Consider the following 13,779-nt stretch of genomic DNA (forward strand, 5'->3'; position numbering starts at 1 on the left):
CAGACCAGCTTCCTGTCTACTTTCAAGTATCTCTGAGAATCTGGGTAATTAAGTGGCTACTAAAGATGGGGTTCATCTCACCTAATGTTATCTATTTAAAAGTTAAGTGGCTAAAGTAAGGTAGTCCCTTTATGCTCCCCTATAGTCAGTGGGATCGGAGGGAGAGGAAACTCTGGGGAGTGATTAATTTCCCTTTTCCTCAACCTCTGTCCTTGGATGGAATGAATCACCCAAGAGATGCCATTGCAGGCTACAGCTGCAGATTGACTTTAGGCAGGATGACTCGCACCCTCTGCAATGCTTCCAACAGCAGCTAAGGCAATCAGGGAGTGTCCATTATTTCCGCAAGCAAGACTAAGGTTTCCAAGCCACTTCTGGTTTTTTGAAAAAGACTCTGTCCTCCAAGCTGCCCATAAAAAATCTCCCTCTCAAAACAGCCTCTCATCTTGGTAGAGAATGGACTGACGATTATTCCTCTCAGTGGACACATTTCATATGGGTTTCCCATCCTAGTCCTATTTCCTCGGTTTTCTTGTGAGAACATGACACAGGAGTGGTCTCAGGGACAATAGTGGAGTCAGGATATTTTACATCTATTGCTTTCTCCTTATTTAAAGAAAGACATTTGATTGACTTGAATCCCTGTTGGCAGTTCTTTATTATGACATTATATTCTGGGTATTTAATTTTTTTTCTGAGGTTTGAAGTTAGGCTGTCAAGTCTATAATCTGGTGTTTTTCTGTATTACACCATTTAAAAATGGGTATGGTCTTTGACTTTTACTGCTTTTCAGAGACTTTTCTTTCCACATTCCTGAAGAACCCCCTATGCCTAAGTTATTACTTTGATTTGCTTCATAAATATTTTAAGTCAAATTTCACCAGAATGACTCAGCTTGAACACATTTATCTCAGCCACACTGTCTAACCCAATCTTCCCTTAGCTTGAACTCCACTTCTGTCTTCATCTGTCTAAATTAATGTGACTAAGTCCTTGGCACAGTTCACCTTTTGGAAAGAATAGAACTAAAAGAGACCACAGCCTTATCCACCCTAACTGCTATTCACTCTCTCTCTTCACTTAGCAGTGGGCTGTGACATCCTTGGGACATGCCTTTCATATGAAACACTGGGAGAACATGAGGGTGAAGTTAGGAGACATAAGACGAAAACATGTTCCTAATTGGCTGATTTTTGCTATGCTTTAGAGTTTAAATAGCAATGTTAGGGGCTGATAGAAAACCAGTATATTTCAGATATCAAGGCAAACTGGGCAGAGGAGTGCAAAATACCGGAAGTATATCCTCAAAACCCAGATCATGTAAATCTCAGATAGTGGGCTCTCTCACCTATTTTTGTGGGTTGCTTTATCCCATAGGCACCCAAAGGCATAAGCTGTTTTCTCATTTACCTTAGAATTTCTTCAGGGGTCTTAAGTTTTAGCCACTCATATTTGCTCAGAAGTTTTTGTTTCCTGGATGTGGGTACTCATTGCTCTGTCACGGCCTCACCAATTAAATGAGGGCGTGGTAGGGGATAAGACCAACAACCTTGTGAGAAAAATCCTAGGAGGTACAGCAATTATCTGAGAAATGGGAGATCCTGTGGTTTCAAGCCAGGCCTCTTCTTGCCCCTTGTCTTAACCTGTGCACTCATGCTTATGCAATGTTTCCATTCCACCACGGTCTGGGTGAGGGGTGCATATCAGGTGTAAGGTGTTCTCCTGGGATGTTGGAGTAAAGTTTTAACCTCACAGGGGCTGAGTAGCTTCATCTATCTGGAGGACGCCACGTCCCTGGAAACCACAGGACAAAGAGCAGACACTAGCATGTACTGCACCTCTGCTCTGCAGAGGGCAGGGGACACCGCAAGTGGGGGACACGGGTGCTCAGCATAGCCCTGAGCACCAGTGGAAAGGGTGGGGGAATGGACCACCTAAGGGAAGTGCCTCTGGTGCCTCCATAATCAAAACCACGAAACATGATTACAAGCAGACTGCATCTTCCTTGCAGGCTTCCCAAGCTGCCCATGGCAGGTTTCAGAAGTGTAGTAGCGACATTAAGGCAGACTTGTTTTTTTTCCCCTGCTCTCCAGCCTGCATACTTAAATGTTCAGTGGAACATTGCCTATGTTGGGCATCTGAATTTTGGCAGACTGGATTTCATCCATCTAATGCTGCTGATGTATTTGTAAAATCTCAGAGGAATATTGATATTAAGCAACCACAAGAGTGCTTTAATACATCATTTGTAAAGTGGCAGATTTATATAAACTATTTAAGATGCTGAGAGAAAAATTATCCCAAATTCCCATTTATATGAAGTCATTTTACAGTGTCTCTTGAATTCTTGCCCAAAAAAAGGCTTGGGCCAAAAATTTGTGTCAGAAAATAATTAATCCATTCTCTGAGGGAAGCTGATGGCTTTCACTTTATACTTTATTCTTTCTCTATTACCAGAAGCTCCTTTATCTTTAATTTCTTTCGTTTGCCCATTAATTGAAAACACACAGCAGCTTTCTCTCCCCAAGACACTTTTGACCAGAAGTATCGAAAGTAATCTCTGATCCCCCAGCTCTGCTGATATCGAACCCCCTCAGCCGTCCTTGTAGTCTGGTGGTAATAGGGGGATGGGCAGAAAATTGACCTATTTTGGCACCAAATTACAGGACAAAGGTGAATGCTGATGGAATACTAATTTAGATACTATCCCTATCATATCTTCACTTGCGCAAAAGACATATTGGATGCTTTTAAGGTTTTGAATTCAAGGTGAATTACTATGGAAGCTGGGTGCAGATGGGCAACTACCCAGATTAATAAGCATAAATGACTTGTTATGCTGGCTGACTTTTCATGTTACCTTTCTCTGAATACAAAAGGGGCTTTGGATGTCAGAAAGAAGACTCACAGATTGATCTGTGAGAAACCATGGCAATCACCAGTAAAAATTTGATCCCTACAATTTATACATATACAATTGTATTTCTGCCAAGTAAGCCAGTGTGGGACGACTACCACTAGCTAATGTGGTGTGAAGTTTATTGGGAGGAAATTACCCCTTATGGAATTTATGAGTGTGTCTAAACCAACAGAGTAACGTCTACACTTGGTGTGTATTGCAGAGACAGACATGAAATTTTTGATCTAGTATATGGCTCCCTCCAACTGCCCTGTGTGGGCATAGCTTCATTTTAGTCCTGGAGTCTTGGAATATTTTGGCTGTTATTACAAGTATCGCAGATATGTAGCATTAAAAGTGTGCGTCGATACAAACCGTAGCCCACTGGTGGCAGCAGTTCATTACTAGTGGACGAAACTCTGCTTGAACAGCACAGGGTCTGCGTACGTACCTGATTTATGGGGAGAGAACCAACTTTCACATCTAGTTCAATCTACAGAGCTGCTCCTTTTTCTCATCCCATAATTCTCATTTTATCAAGACTGCAGCTGTGAAATAAAACTTATATGACAAGCATAGGAGATTAACCAGCAGAAGATAAAGAGGCTACGCATATAAGTAGTGACGTGTTCCCTTTGGGAAATTTGATACTATTCCCAGCTTCCCATCCATTCTGCTTAAGGCCATTGAATAACTGCAATAAATGGAAGTTGGACTCAATCCCATCCTTACAAATATCAGTAGCAAAACACCCATGGACCGAAAAATTGGAAACGACATATATTTTCTCTTTCTGCTCCTGTGTGACAGTTTGTGTTCCGGTGCAAAGTAGCTGTACACCTCTCTGCAGAAACGAGCTCTGCCTGCCTGCCTGCCTGTGACATCTTTTGGCAATAATCCCACTCTGTCAATAGGTATTAGTGTCACTGTTGTTGTTTTTCCTGTGCATGTGTGCAGTAACTTCCTATCAACCTTAAAACATGCCAGGGAATGCTTGCGTTTCTGTTAGACATAAACAAATTTGTACCTAGTGATAATGAGCAATAGAAGTGTCACTTGAGCAAGCAGATGCCACAGACCTTGCTACGACCAGAAACTGTCTGAGGGCTCCTCCTCCTGCAAGGGAAAATGGACTCTGCTCCATCTGTCCCTGCCACTCCGTTTTCCTGCCAGCAACCATGTCCTTGGGTGCTTTTCTCCAAGCCTGATACTTTAAACACAAAAATCACAAGCTTTATCAATCTTTAACCTCTAGCACAGGTCCATACCCTTCTGTGTGGAATAACTTGAACACTCCTATGGGCAAAGTGGTGCTTTCCTGAGCCCCCTGCCACCTGCCTTAAGTGCCCCAACATTAATAATAGTCAAGGTAAGACTGTTTGAAAAAGTGAGACAAAGACAAGCCTGAGAAAATCCTAAATGCCTACCAAGCATGGGGTCTTTTTCAACCCACATGTCCTGTGCTTGTGACTTGGCTTCAACAGATGTCCTTCCCAGGCCCCACCTCTGTTTGTACTCAGATATTTTAACTCACCTCCGCCTTGAAAGAGAAATGTGAGGGCAAAAGTCTTGAAAGTTTCAGGAGCCGTGTGGGTGCCAGCACAACATTTTCTGTCACACATTGGTGGGGTGATGAAGCCTTCATGCTGCGAGAGCTGTGCCTTTCATCCTCAAGAAAGTAACCCCCCCAACACACACATTCTCCTAGTCCCTGACACCTGCGGAGTACACCAAAGGCAACTAAAATCCATGGCTGTGGCAGTCACAAGAAGCACTTCTTCTCCTTTGCTTTTTACAAACAGGCACTGTGAAGAAAGCATCACGTCAATAAAGTTTAAATGACTGGATGTGCTTTATCCCAATATCTCCATACTTTATTCCTTACCCTGGTGAAATGCTGAATGTCAAGGAGGTGAGTCAGGTTTTGAGCAGACCTCCTAAGCCATTTCTACATGTAGTTGGGTGGCAAGCTAGGTTTCTTCAGTTTCTTCTTCTTTTTTTTTTTTTTTTTAATATATTAAATTAAGTAGGGAGTAGTGGAGAAAAATAAATAGATTAGATAGATAAACCCACATGTCAACTTGGAAAAATCTTGCCCGCCTACAATCTTAAATGAGACAAAAGATTTTTGCGCTTGTATGGGTTTGGGGAGCTGAAAACACAAAGGAACTTGATAGCTGAATATGCTTAAGACGGTTTTAAAGCAAATGCCTCTGATACGGCTAGCAGGATTCAGCACACGTGGTAAAATCCACCCAAGAAAATCAACAGAAAGCAATAAACCTGGGGTGAGTTCCAAGCTGCCAGTAGTTTAAAGCCAGCTCAGAGATGGCTATATACGGAACACAGCACAGGTGTGGTCTCAAGCGTAGTGCTATTTTCCAAGCTAAATTAATTAATCCTGCTGTATGCTCATGCACAGTGACTTATGCTGCTCTTCTGTGTCACGTCAAGTTATGTCATGAGGATGTCAGCTTTCAAGGGAGGGAACCCCACTGTTGGAATGACATAATTCACCTAATGACGTCAGGCACATTTTGTTGTTCTGCAACTCATCCATGAGTACAGTATGCAGTATGGGCATCCAGGGGATGATCACTGATGGGCACTTCTGTGCTCTTTCTTATGAGCAAGTGGATTGGCAATCCCCAAAGGGACTGCCAAAGCCCATACAATAGCCTAGGTGCTTTGACACTATTAGTCATTGTTTCATTCTGAGTGTTTGCTTTGGTCATCCCTTTTTCAATGGAATTCCGATAAGAATAGCCACCTTGTCTTTTGTACATATGGACTTGTTTGTGTGTTGAATAGAGACCACAGTATTTTGAATATATATCTAGCTTTATCTTTGCATTGAAAGGAACTCGTATTTAATGGGAACATAAAAATCAGGTCTCTCCGTTTGCCTGAGATTTCTGTTTGTAAGCTCTGTTGACACCCATGCACATGCCATATAATTACCAGTTTTACTTAGGAAGAAGCCTAACGTTGGAGGATCAAGGGTTTGTTGAGTTCTCTAGGAGAAATGATTCATCATGCTTTTGTGATGTGTTATGCTGATGTCACTTACACACTTTCTGAATTATTCTTTTTACTCATATAAACGAGAGGGAAGAAAAGTTGCTGCAAAATTCAAGACGTGATGACAAGCACTTGTGAAAATTTGGCACAGAGATGCCTTCTTTAGGCAGGAGATGTGCTAGGGTATTCTTTTTGGTTCTCTCAGGTACCTTGCAAACCATCCACTGTTTCTAGAGTTAACTTTTAAACATAGTGTTTGCATGCACATCTGGCAGCAAGGAACTCCAGCCAAAACAGGTCACTTTCAGTTCACAGACCTTTGCAAAATATCCCGAGTGAAACACGTAAGACAAGTAACTAAAAGCTTGGTGGTTCCCTGCAAACTTAAAGAAATCTTTCTGAAAGTTGGAAACATACTTCTCATGCTTCTTCTCCATTTATTAAAAATTTCAGAATATGATTCATAGCATCCCTCAAAAGCTGGAAACCAGAGATGAAGGCCTCTTCATCTTGTTTGCTTTGACTGTATGCAGGCAGCCTTCCATTGACGTATCAAATAGCCTAGCTTCCAAACTGCTCCTTTGCCACAGCTTTCTGGGTGCATCAAAAAAAGCTCAGTGCTCTTCTTTTATTGTTTATGGGTATAGGTAGGGCAGGGAAAGCAGAGCCAGGCAGGTTGGTGTGGGAGAGGAGCATCTACAGCTCGAGGGTATTTAGCTTCCTGTGCAGCAATCTGAGCTTCCCAGTCTGGCTTCTCCTCTCCCACAAGCACTACTTTTTTAAAGTCATGACCTTTGCAAAGTTCCCTTTGTCAAGCACAGTAAAAAAGGAAATGCCGCTACTTGTAAAGCCAATCAGTGCCAGTATTTGTCCAGCTAGGACAGGCACTTTGCAATGCCTCTTCTGAAATTAAACTGAGGGGGGATGGGAAGGCTCTCCTTTAAACACAGTTGCTCCTGAATCAACTCCCCCTTTTTTTTTAATTGTCGACAGCATTCGGTGGAATGTGACACACCACGAATGTTGTGCTCTGACGTTTGAACAACTGAACACCCAAACCCTGATGTCACCATCAACACTCTTCTGCTGCCGGCAGGGAGGTAGTGCAGCAAGAAACTACCCAAAGGGGTTGTCTCTTCACTTACACTCTCAGGATCACTGCCAGCTCCTGTTTCCTCTAGCAGTACATGGAGTGAGAGAAAGCATTCTCTCTCAGAGAGTCAAGCATCTGAAAAGAAGATTTCACATGTGAAACTGAGACCTGGAAAACAATCGCTTGGCTTCCCTGCCTTTAATATTTTCCATATGATCAGGAAATTTACACACAGAGCTTATTTTTATCTTACTAGTCATCTGATGTGCCTGGGATCCCATTATGAATAATAAGCTGAGATGGGAATTAATCTTGGGCGCTTTATCACATAGACATTTCATGTTCCCCTAATTACGTCTCTCTTTATTTTTTTTTAATAAACGCACAGACTGTATGGCAAAATTAGCATAAGGTTACAAGATTTGTGCTCCTGATGGTGTTTCAAAACATTCTTCAAACAGAGCTCAAGGAAAAGCCTGCTGAAGTCAATCTGAGACACAGACACTTGCACTGACAGGTGTTAATATCTGATTAAGTCCCTCTTGGCAGGGCCTTGAGCAAGTTTTTTTCCATCTCATTTTCGCAAACGGGAGCAGTACATACTTACCTGGAAAAGGAGTGTTCACGGTTTTTTTACAAGACTCCAAACATGGGCACACAAATGAGATGCAAGAACCACGGTTTACCACGTACCACCTTTCCTACTATGCGAATTTCCTAGAAGGCAAGAACAAACTTGCAGCCTTGCTCTAGTTCAGACCGACAAAGGTGTTAGCCGAAAACTATGTTAACTAACGGGGGTCCAATTTCCTTCTTGCAAATGGAGTGAGCAATGTGCTGAAAAGTGCTCTCCTTTAACATGCAAATGACTGACAGATTGCATGTCTAGGGGTACTACACCACCAAATATTTGTTGACTGAATTTTTTTAAAATAATCACGATAAGAAACTGCTGATGCAAAAACCAATAAAGCAATTAAAAAAAACGGAGCAGCTCATCAATATCCAAAATAAGAATTCTAAGCTAGCTATCCTTTACATCACGTGGCCTAGGACATTTTTTGAGGATGTCAGCTCTGCCCCATCCAACTGCACTTTGGAGTTCGTTATCCCCAGAAGTTATCTGACATGGGGCAGTCTTGTACGAACACGTACCTTCGTCACATCCTCCAAATAGCGACAAACAGAAGCAAACATAAAAGGCCATGGAGATCTGCAATTTCTGTAGCTATACCGCTAATACAAAATGCTATAAAGAGGATTTACTTTTACAGAAATTAGCCTATGTCCTGCCCCCAAAATGCAACACCCTTGTTTTGCTTCCGTGGAACAACACTGGCTTCGTATATGTAGTAAAGTACATCTGACATTTCTAAGATACTGTGACTATCTCAGTATTAATCCACCAGAAAGGAGATCCGTCGGGAATGCTTTTAATGCTGTTACTATGAAAATCTGTAAATATTCCCAAATTACATGATATAGTCCTTGCCACTTCTTTCCTAAGCGATTCCTTCGGCCTTCAGTCTCACACAGTCCCTGGCTCACAGGAATACTTCCAGCTCACACCATCACTCTCAGCGATAACACTCTGTTCATCTCAGTTTTGGAGGTGCTCATGGACTAGTGGAAGAAATGAGAGCTCATACACCACACCTCCAAATGTGAAGGAGCTGGACTTTAGGAAGGCTCTGGGCTGACTGGAAATCCTGGTTCACTATAGCAAGGATTATCGGGATTGATGTAGGGACGAGATTTTACCCCCTTGAAATTACAGCTCCGGAAATGCTATGAAAAATAGCCCGCCAAGGGGGAGAGGACAGCCACGAACCAGAGGAAGCAGCACCCCCAGGGAAATTATTGAAATGTATTTACAGTTCTCCTTGCATATATTAATACCGTCTGTGACTTGGGGCTTTTAATTCATCAGCAGTCACCCTCGCATCAGATACCCTGCTGCAGGGCAGGGCGCAAGGAGCAATACGCTACACGGTTCCCATACAGATGTCCCAGAAGGGACAGAAATTAAGGTAATTCCCACGTGCCGGCTCCTGTCCCAGCTCACGCCTTGAAAGCAAGCGTGCCTCCGCTCCCTTGCAGAGCTGCTGCCAGACAAAGGCGCAGAGATTTCCCCAGCTCCTCGTCATTCAGCCGCACGCACGTGCACAGATACACCCCCGCTTCGTCTTTCAATACTTTCACGTGAATAATTCAGTTTATTACCCAACGCGGTAAAAGCAGAAGCAAGAATCACCCCTTTCATCCCTTTACCATGTACCCCTTTCTGTCCCCTACCCAACAGCAATCCCCCGCCCAGCTGGATGATGCTGGTTTGGGGGCCGGTGGCTGCATGAGCTTTGTGGTTTGAATTCCCCGAGCGAGCCAGCCGTTTGGGGACGTCAGGAGCATCCCCTGCAGGGGGGGAGCCGGCAGGCCCGGCCACAGCCCCGGCCCTCCTTCCTTCCCCGCCGCCCGCCCCGCCGCCGGCAGCCCGGGCCGGGCCGGGCGGGAGGTGCCGAGCCGCGGCCGTGGAGCGGGGCCGGGCAGCACCGGGCGCCGGAGCTCTTCTCTGCCGGACCGGCACCGCAGCGGGGCCTGCCCTGGGGCGGCGAGGCGACGGGGGGGTTTCTTTCTTTCCTTTGCAGCAGGGTTACAAGGGCAGACACGGGATTTTTCGCTCCCTGCAGCAGGGTTGCAACGGCAGCAGGGGAAGGGGGGGGGACGGGGACTGGGCGGGAGCAGCTCCCCGAGCTCCGGAGGGACGAGGGCTTCGTCTTTTCCTTCTAAATGCGGAAATTTGAGTAACATCAAATTTCATCAGCGAGCTCATATCGCTCAACCGGGCGAGGGGGCACACAGAGAGCTGAAGCAAAACCACCCCGCGGCTTAAGCCCAGCACAGCGCTCCGCCGCTGCGGAAGGTCGCCGGCAGCTGCGCCTTTCCCTCGTCCGTGCCCCGGTCCCTTGCCGCTGCCCTCGCCCGCCCCGGACGCGCCCGGGCCCCGGGGCGGCGGGGCAGGGCGGGGACCGGGGAGCAGCGGCCGCCCCCCCCTCCCCGCCCCTCCGTCCCCCGTCCCCCCGTCCCGTCCCTTCTCGTCCCGGGGGTGCCTCCCGCCGGCCGGGGTCGGGTCGGGGAGCCGGACCCACACCGGGGCGATTTGCAGCTCGAAGGGTGTGTGTATCTGCCCGTGTGCGTGTAGCTGTGTGCGCCCGTATGCGTGTGCGGGGGGGGGGGGGGCGGGGAGGAGAGCTGGGCGGCGGAGGGAGGGGAAGGAAGCAAGAAAGGGGGAGGGGGGGGAAGAGAGAGAAAAAGGCGGAAAGCGGCAAAATGATTAGCGGGTGACATCACCTCCATTTGCATAGGCGCGGGGATAAAACCGCCCCGCCAGCGAGCGCCCTTTATACTGGCGTGCGGAGCGGCGGCAGCAGCGAGCGGCGGGCTGAGCATCACCGCGCGGCGACACCGGTGGGTCCCGCCGTCCCCCCCAACCCCCCCCTTTCCCCTCCCCGGGTCCCCCAGCGCGGGCAGCGCGAGCCCCTGCCCCGCACCCCTGCCCGGGAGCGGCCGCGGGCAGGGCAGGGCGCGGGGGCTATTGTCCGGGGGGGTGGGGGTGGGGGGCTATTGTCTGCAGGGGGGGTATTGTCTGGGGAGGGGGGGTATTGCCTGGGGGCCGCGCCGCTGCAGGGCGGTGGCGTGCGAGCCGCAAGCTGGCTTTGTTGCCGTCCCAAGGCTTTATTTTTTAATTAATTTTACCTGAATGAGTTAAAACCGCGGTCAGCGCCGGGCGCTTCCCCTCTATTGTACTCGGCGGCGCGCAAATACTGGGAGTTGCCCCGGCGGCGGCGGCGGGCGGCGGCGAGCTGCCTTCGGTGCTGGATTAAATTATTATCCTTATTATTATTTTCTTTAACTATGCCGGGGTATTTAAGCGTCTCTTTTTCGGCGCGCGTGGAGTTTTCGGCGCTGCTCCCCGCCTTTGGGTGCGGGGGGCCGGGGGGGGGCGGGGGGAGCCCTCCCGCTCCGGGGGTAACGGGCGGTTGCCTTGTCTGCGCAGAGTCACCTGCCAACATGTCCGACAAGCCAGACATGGCCGAGATCGAGAAATTTGACAAGTCCAAATTGAAGAAGACAGAGACGCAAGAGAAGAACCCGCTGCCTTCAAAAGAAAGTGAGTGCGGGCAGGCGGCGGGGAAGGGCAGGCAGGGGGGGCAGCGGGGGGGGGGGAGGCGGGGAGGGGAGGGGAGCGAGGGGGGCGGGAGGAGACAAAGAGGGGCGGTGGGGGGGGGAGGGGGGAGCCGGGGTGCCGCGGGTGCGGAGCGGAGGGAGGGAGGGAACCCAGGCGGTGGAAACCTGCGCCCACTGCCTAGCCGCCCGTAATTTACAATTATTTCCGTCTCGGCGTGTGTACATTTTGATGCGTATATTTTTACGGATTGTAGGAATTGTCGTGTGCATGCCTTTCAGGTCCTCGATCTTTATTTTTCCTTTTTTTCTCTCCTTTTCTGTTCCCCCCCCCCCCCCCCCCCATTTTAGCAATTGAACAGGAGAAGCAAGCGGGTGAATCGTAATGAAATCTGCCCTTCCAAATTATGCACTGTACATTCCACAAGCATTGCCTTCTTATTTTACTTCTTTTAGCTGTTTAACTTTGTAAGATGCAAAGAGGTTGGATAAAGTTTAAAATGACTGTACTGCCCCTTTCACATCAAAAGAATAGAGAGAACTACTGACACTGAATGAAGGCGCTGCCTTTCCCTCTGCCTGTCTGGCTTTGGTCCTGGTGGCATGAAAGAGCTTGCATGTTGATGAAAGAAGAACTTGGGTGGGACTACAGTAAACTAGAGTAACACACGAATAAATGCAAAGCTGTACCAAGGTCCTGCGAGCTGTAAAATGCAGTTAATCGAGTGCCATTTTTTTTTTTTTTGTTCAAATGATTTTAATTATTGGAATGCACAATTTTTTTAATATGCAAATAAAATGTTTTAAAACCTGGATGGTATTTATGTCCTCTATTTGGAGAACTGTATCAATGGATATGAAGCATAAAAGCCAGTACTGAGACATGGGATACTATGAAACCTTTGGAGATGACGCAAAGCTCAATCACCATTCTCATTTTTTTCAGTGCGTGCTCTCACCATTAGATAAACTCGCGTTCCTCGAAGCTAGCTTTTAGACAATTTCAGTAAAAAAAATTGCATGTCATATAATTTGTTACCATGTGAGTATTTCACTTTAAATATTTCTTCAATATTTCATGCAGAGATTGATAAAGGCAAAAAATTTGGCTACGTTTATTGCTTTGCCCCACCCATGGCATAGCTCTTTCAGTAAGAACCGTTCCGTACTGTTGCACAGATTCAGCCTGGGTTGTGTAAATCCATAGTTGGTTTAATTAATAATTAAGCCTTGTTCTGTCAATCGAGTATTTAAAGGAAGATGTAGTTTGAATTTTAAGCCCAAGATTGAACATAAGCTTTTTAATATTCTTAAGCTATTTTAGTGGATTGTGTCCCATGCGAGTAAAAATAATTTTGCTAAAATGTTAGCCACATTTTGAACACTTAATGGCTACTTGATCCTAAGAATTGGTATCAAAGAATAAAAAGCTTCTGTTCCTAATTCAGAACCATTTGGGGGCAAAAGCCTCCTAGCAATATAGAAAATGAAGATGGCATTAAATTCTATATGCAAATAGCAGCACTGCACATTGCTGGGTTATGACAATTCATTCAGGCCTGGGATACTTTTGGGTTATTTTTTCTCAAATGACAGCAGGCAAAATCTGTGATCCAGGGAGGTCAGAAGGAGTTGACTTTAGCAGTCATGTATTTAATCCATTACTCACTTCACTTTGAAGTGAGTAATTAACATGCTGAAAAAAATTGTTGTCAGACAGCCGGTAGGAGGGTGGTGTGCGTGGTTCTTCAGTGCCTTAGGTTTCTCTTCAGGGGTTGAGCCTGTATTCATTTCAGCCAGTTCCTATAAAACAAAAATCAGTCCTTCTGGGGAAGCCTGGGCTTTGCTGAGGCTGCTGACTTGGGGATGTCATGTAGATTTGGGGTTTCATTCTACCGCCTCTCCCTAGCAGCATCTGGCTGTGTCAACAAACTGCCCTTGAGTTTACACCAGTCAGGGCCATGGGGTTCCTCTGCTTGGAGGTTTGGTGGGTGTCTGTGCTGCTGGAGAAGGAGGAGCCCCGAGGTGCTCTGTATTTGTGGGTGCAGACGCCAGCCCCCAGCAGTGGAAGACTTGCAGAATCAGGTGTTTGATGAGAATGTAGGATTCGGGCCTGAGGTGCTCTGATGCAGTCCATGAGAAGATTTGGGAAGTCCTGGTGCCATAAGGACTTTCAAAGTAATTTAAGCTCGTGAGTTCAGGAATTAACCATTTCTTGCACTTGCAAATGTTTCAAGCTTTCATTTTATTTCCCATACATGATGGCAAAGGGATAGGAGACTTTCAGCTGAATTTCTGAAAAGTCAAAACAATCAACTCCCAGCTACTGATCTTAATCAGGCAACACAGGATGTAACATGACTAAATTCAGAAGCATACAGTCTGAACTGTACGTGCGCAAATGAGTAGAAGCAAGTGCTTGCTGACTGTGGATTCATCTACGGGTAAGAAAACCAAAGCAATGTTTTTCTGAGAGAGGCAAAGCATGAGTTGTACATAGCTCGGTATAAGTCAATGAAAGCGCACGCCATAAGCCAGCATAGTTCAGCAAAACTGTAATGAGACACGAGGCCTCTGGCTTCAG

The 13,779-nt window shown here is 46.4% G+C and overlaps 1 protein-coding gene across 1 annotated transcript; it reads left to right on the forward strand.

The window, feature by feature from the left end:
* The first annotated feature begins 10,358 nt into the window (after nt 1-10,358).
* TMSB4X (thymosin beta 4 X-linked) lies at nt 10,359-12,008 on the forward strand. Its single transcript, XM_075095566.1, has 3 exons — nt 10,359-10,478; nt 11,068-11,181; nt 11,547-12,008. The coding sequence occupies exons 2-3, from the start codon at nt 11,082-11,084 to the stop codon at nt 11,579-11,581; spliced, it is 135 nt and encodes a 44-aa protein (XP_074951667.1). The 5' UTR covers nt 10,359-10,478; nt 11,068-11,081; the 3' UTR covers nt 11,582-12,008.
* The last annotated feature ends 1,771 nt before the right edge of the window (nt 12,009-13,779 follow it).

The sequence above is a fragment of the Phalacrocorax aristotelis genome, chromosome 1, assembly GCF_949628215.1.
Source record: "Phalacrocorax aristotelis chromosome 1, bGulAri2.1, whole genome shotgun sequence".
Classification (NCBI taxonomy): domain Eukaryota; kingdom Metazoa; phylum Chordata; class Aves; order Suliformes; family Phalacrocoracidae; genus Phalacrocorax; species Phalacrocorax aristotelis.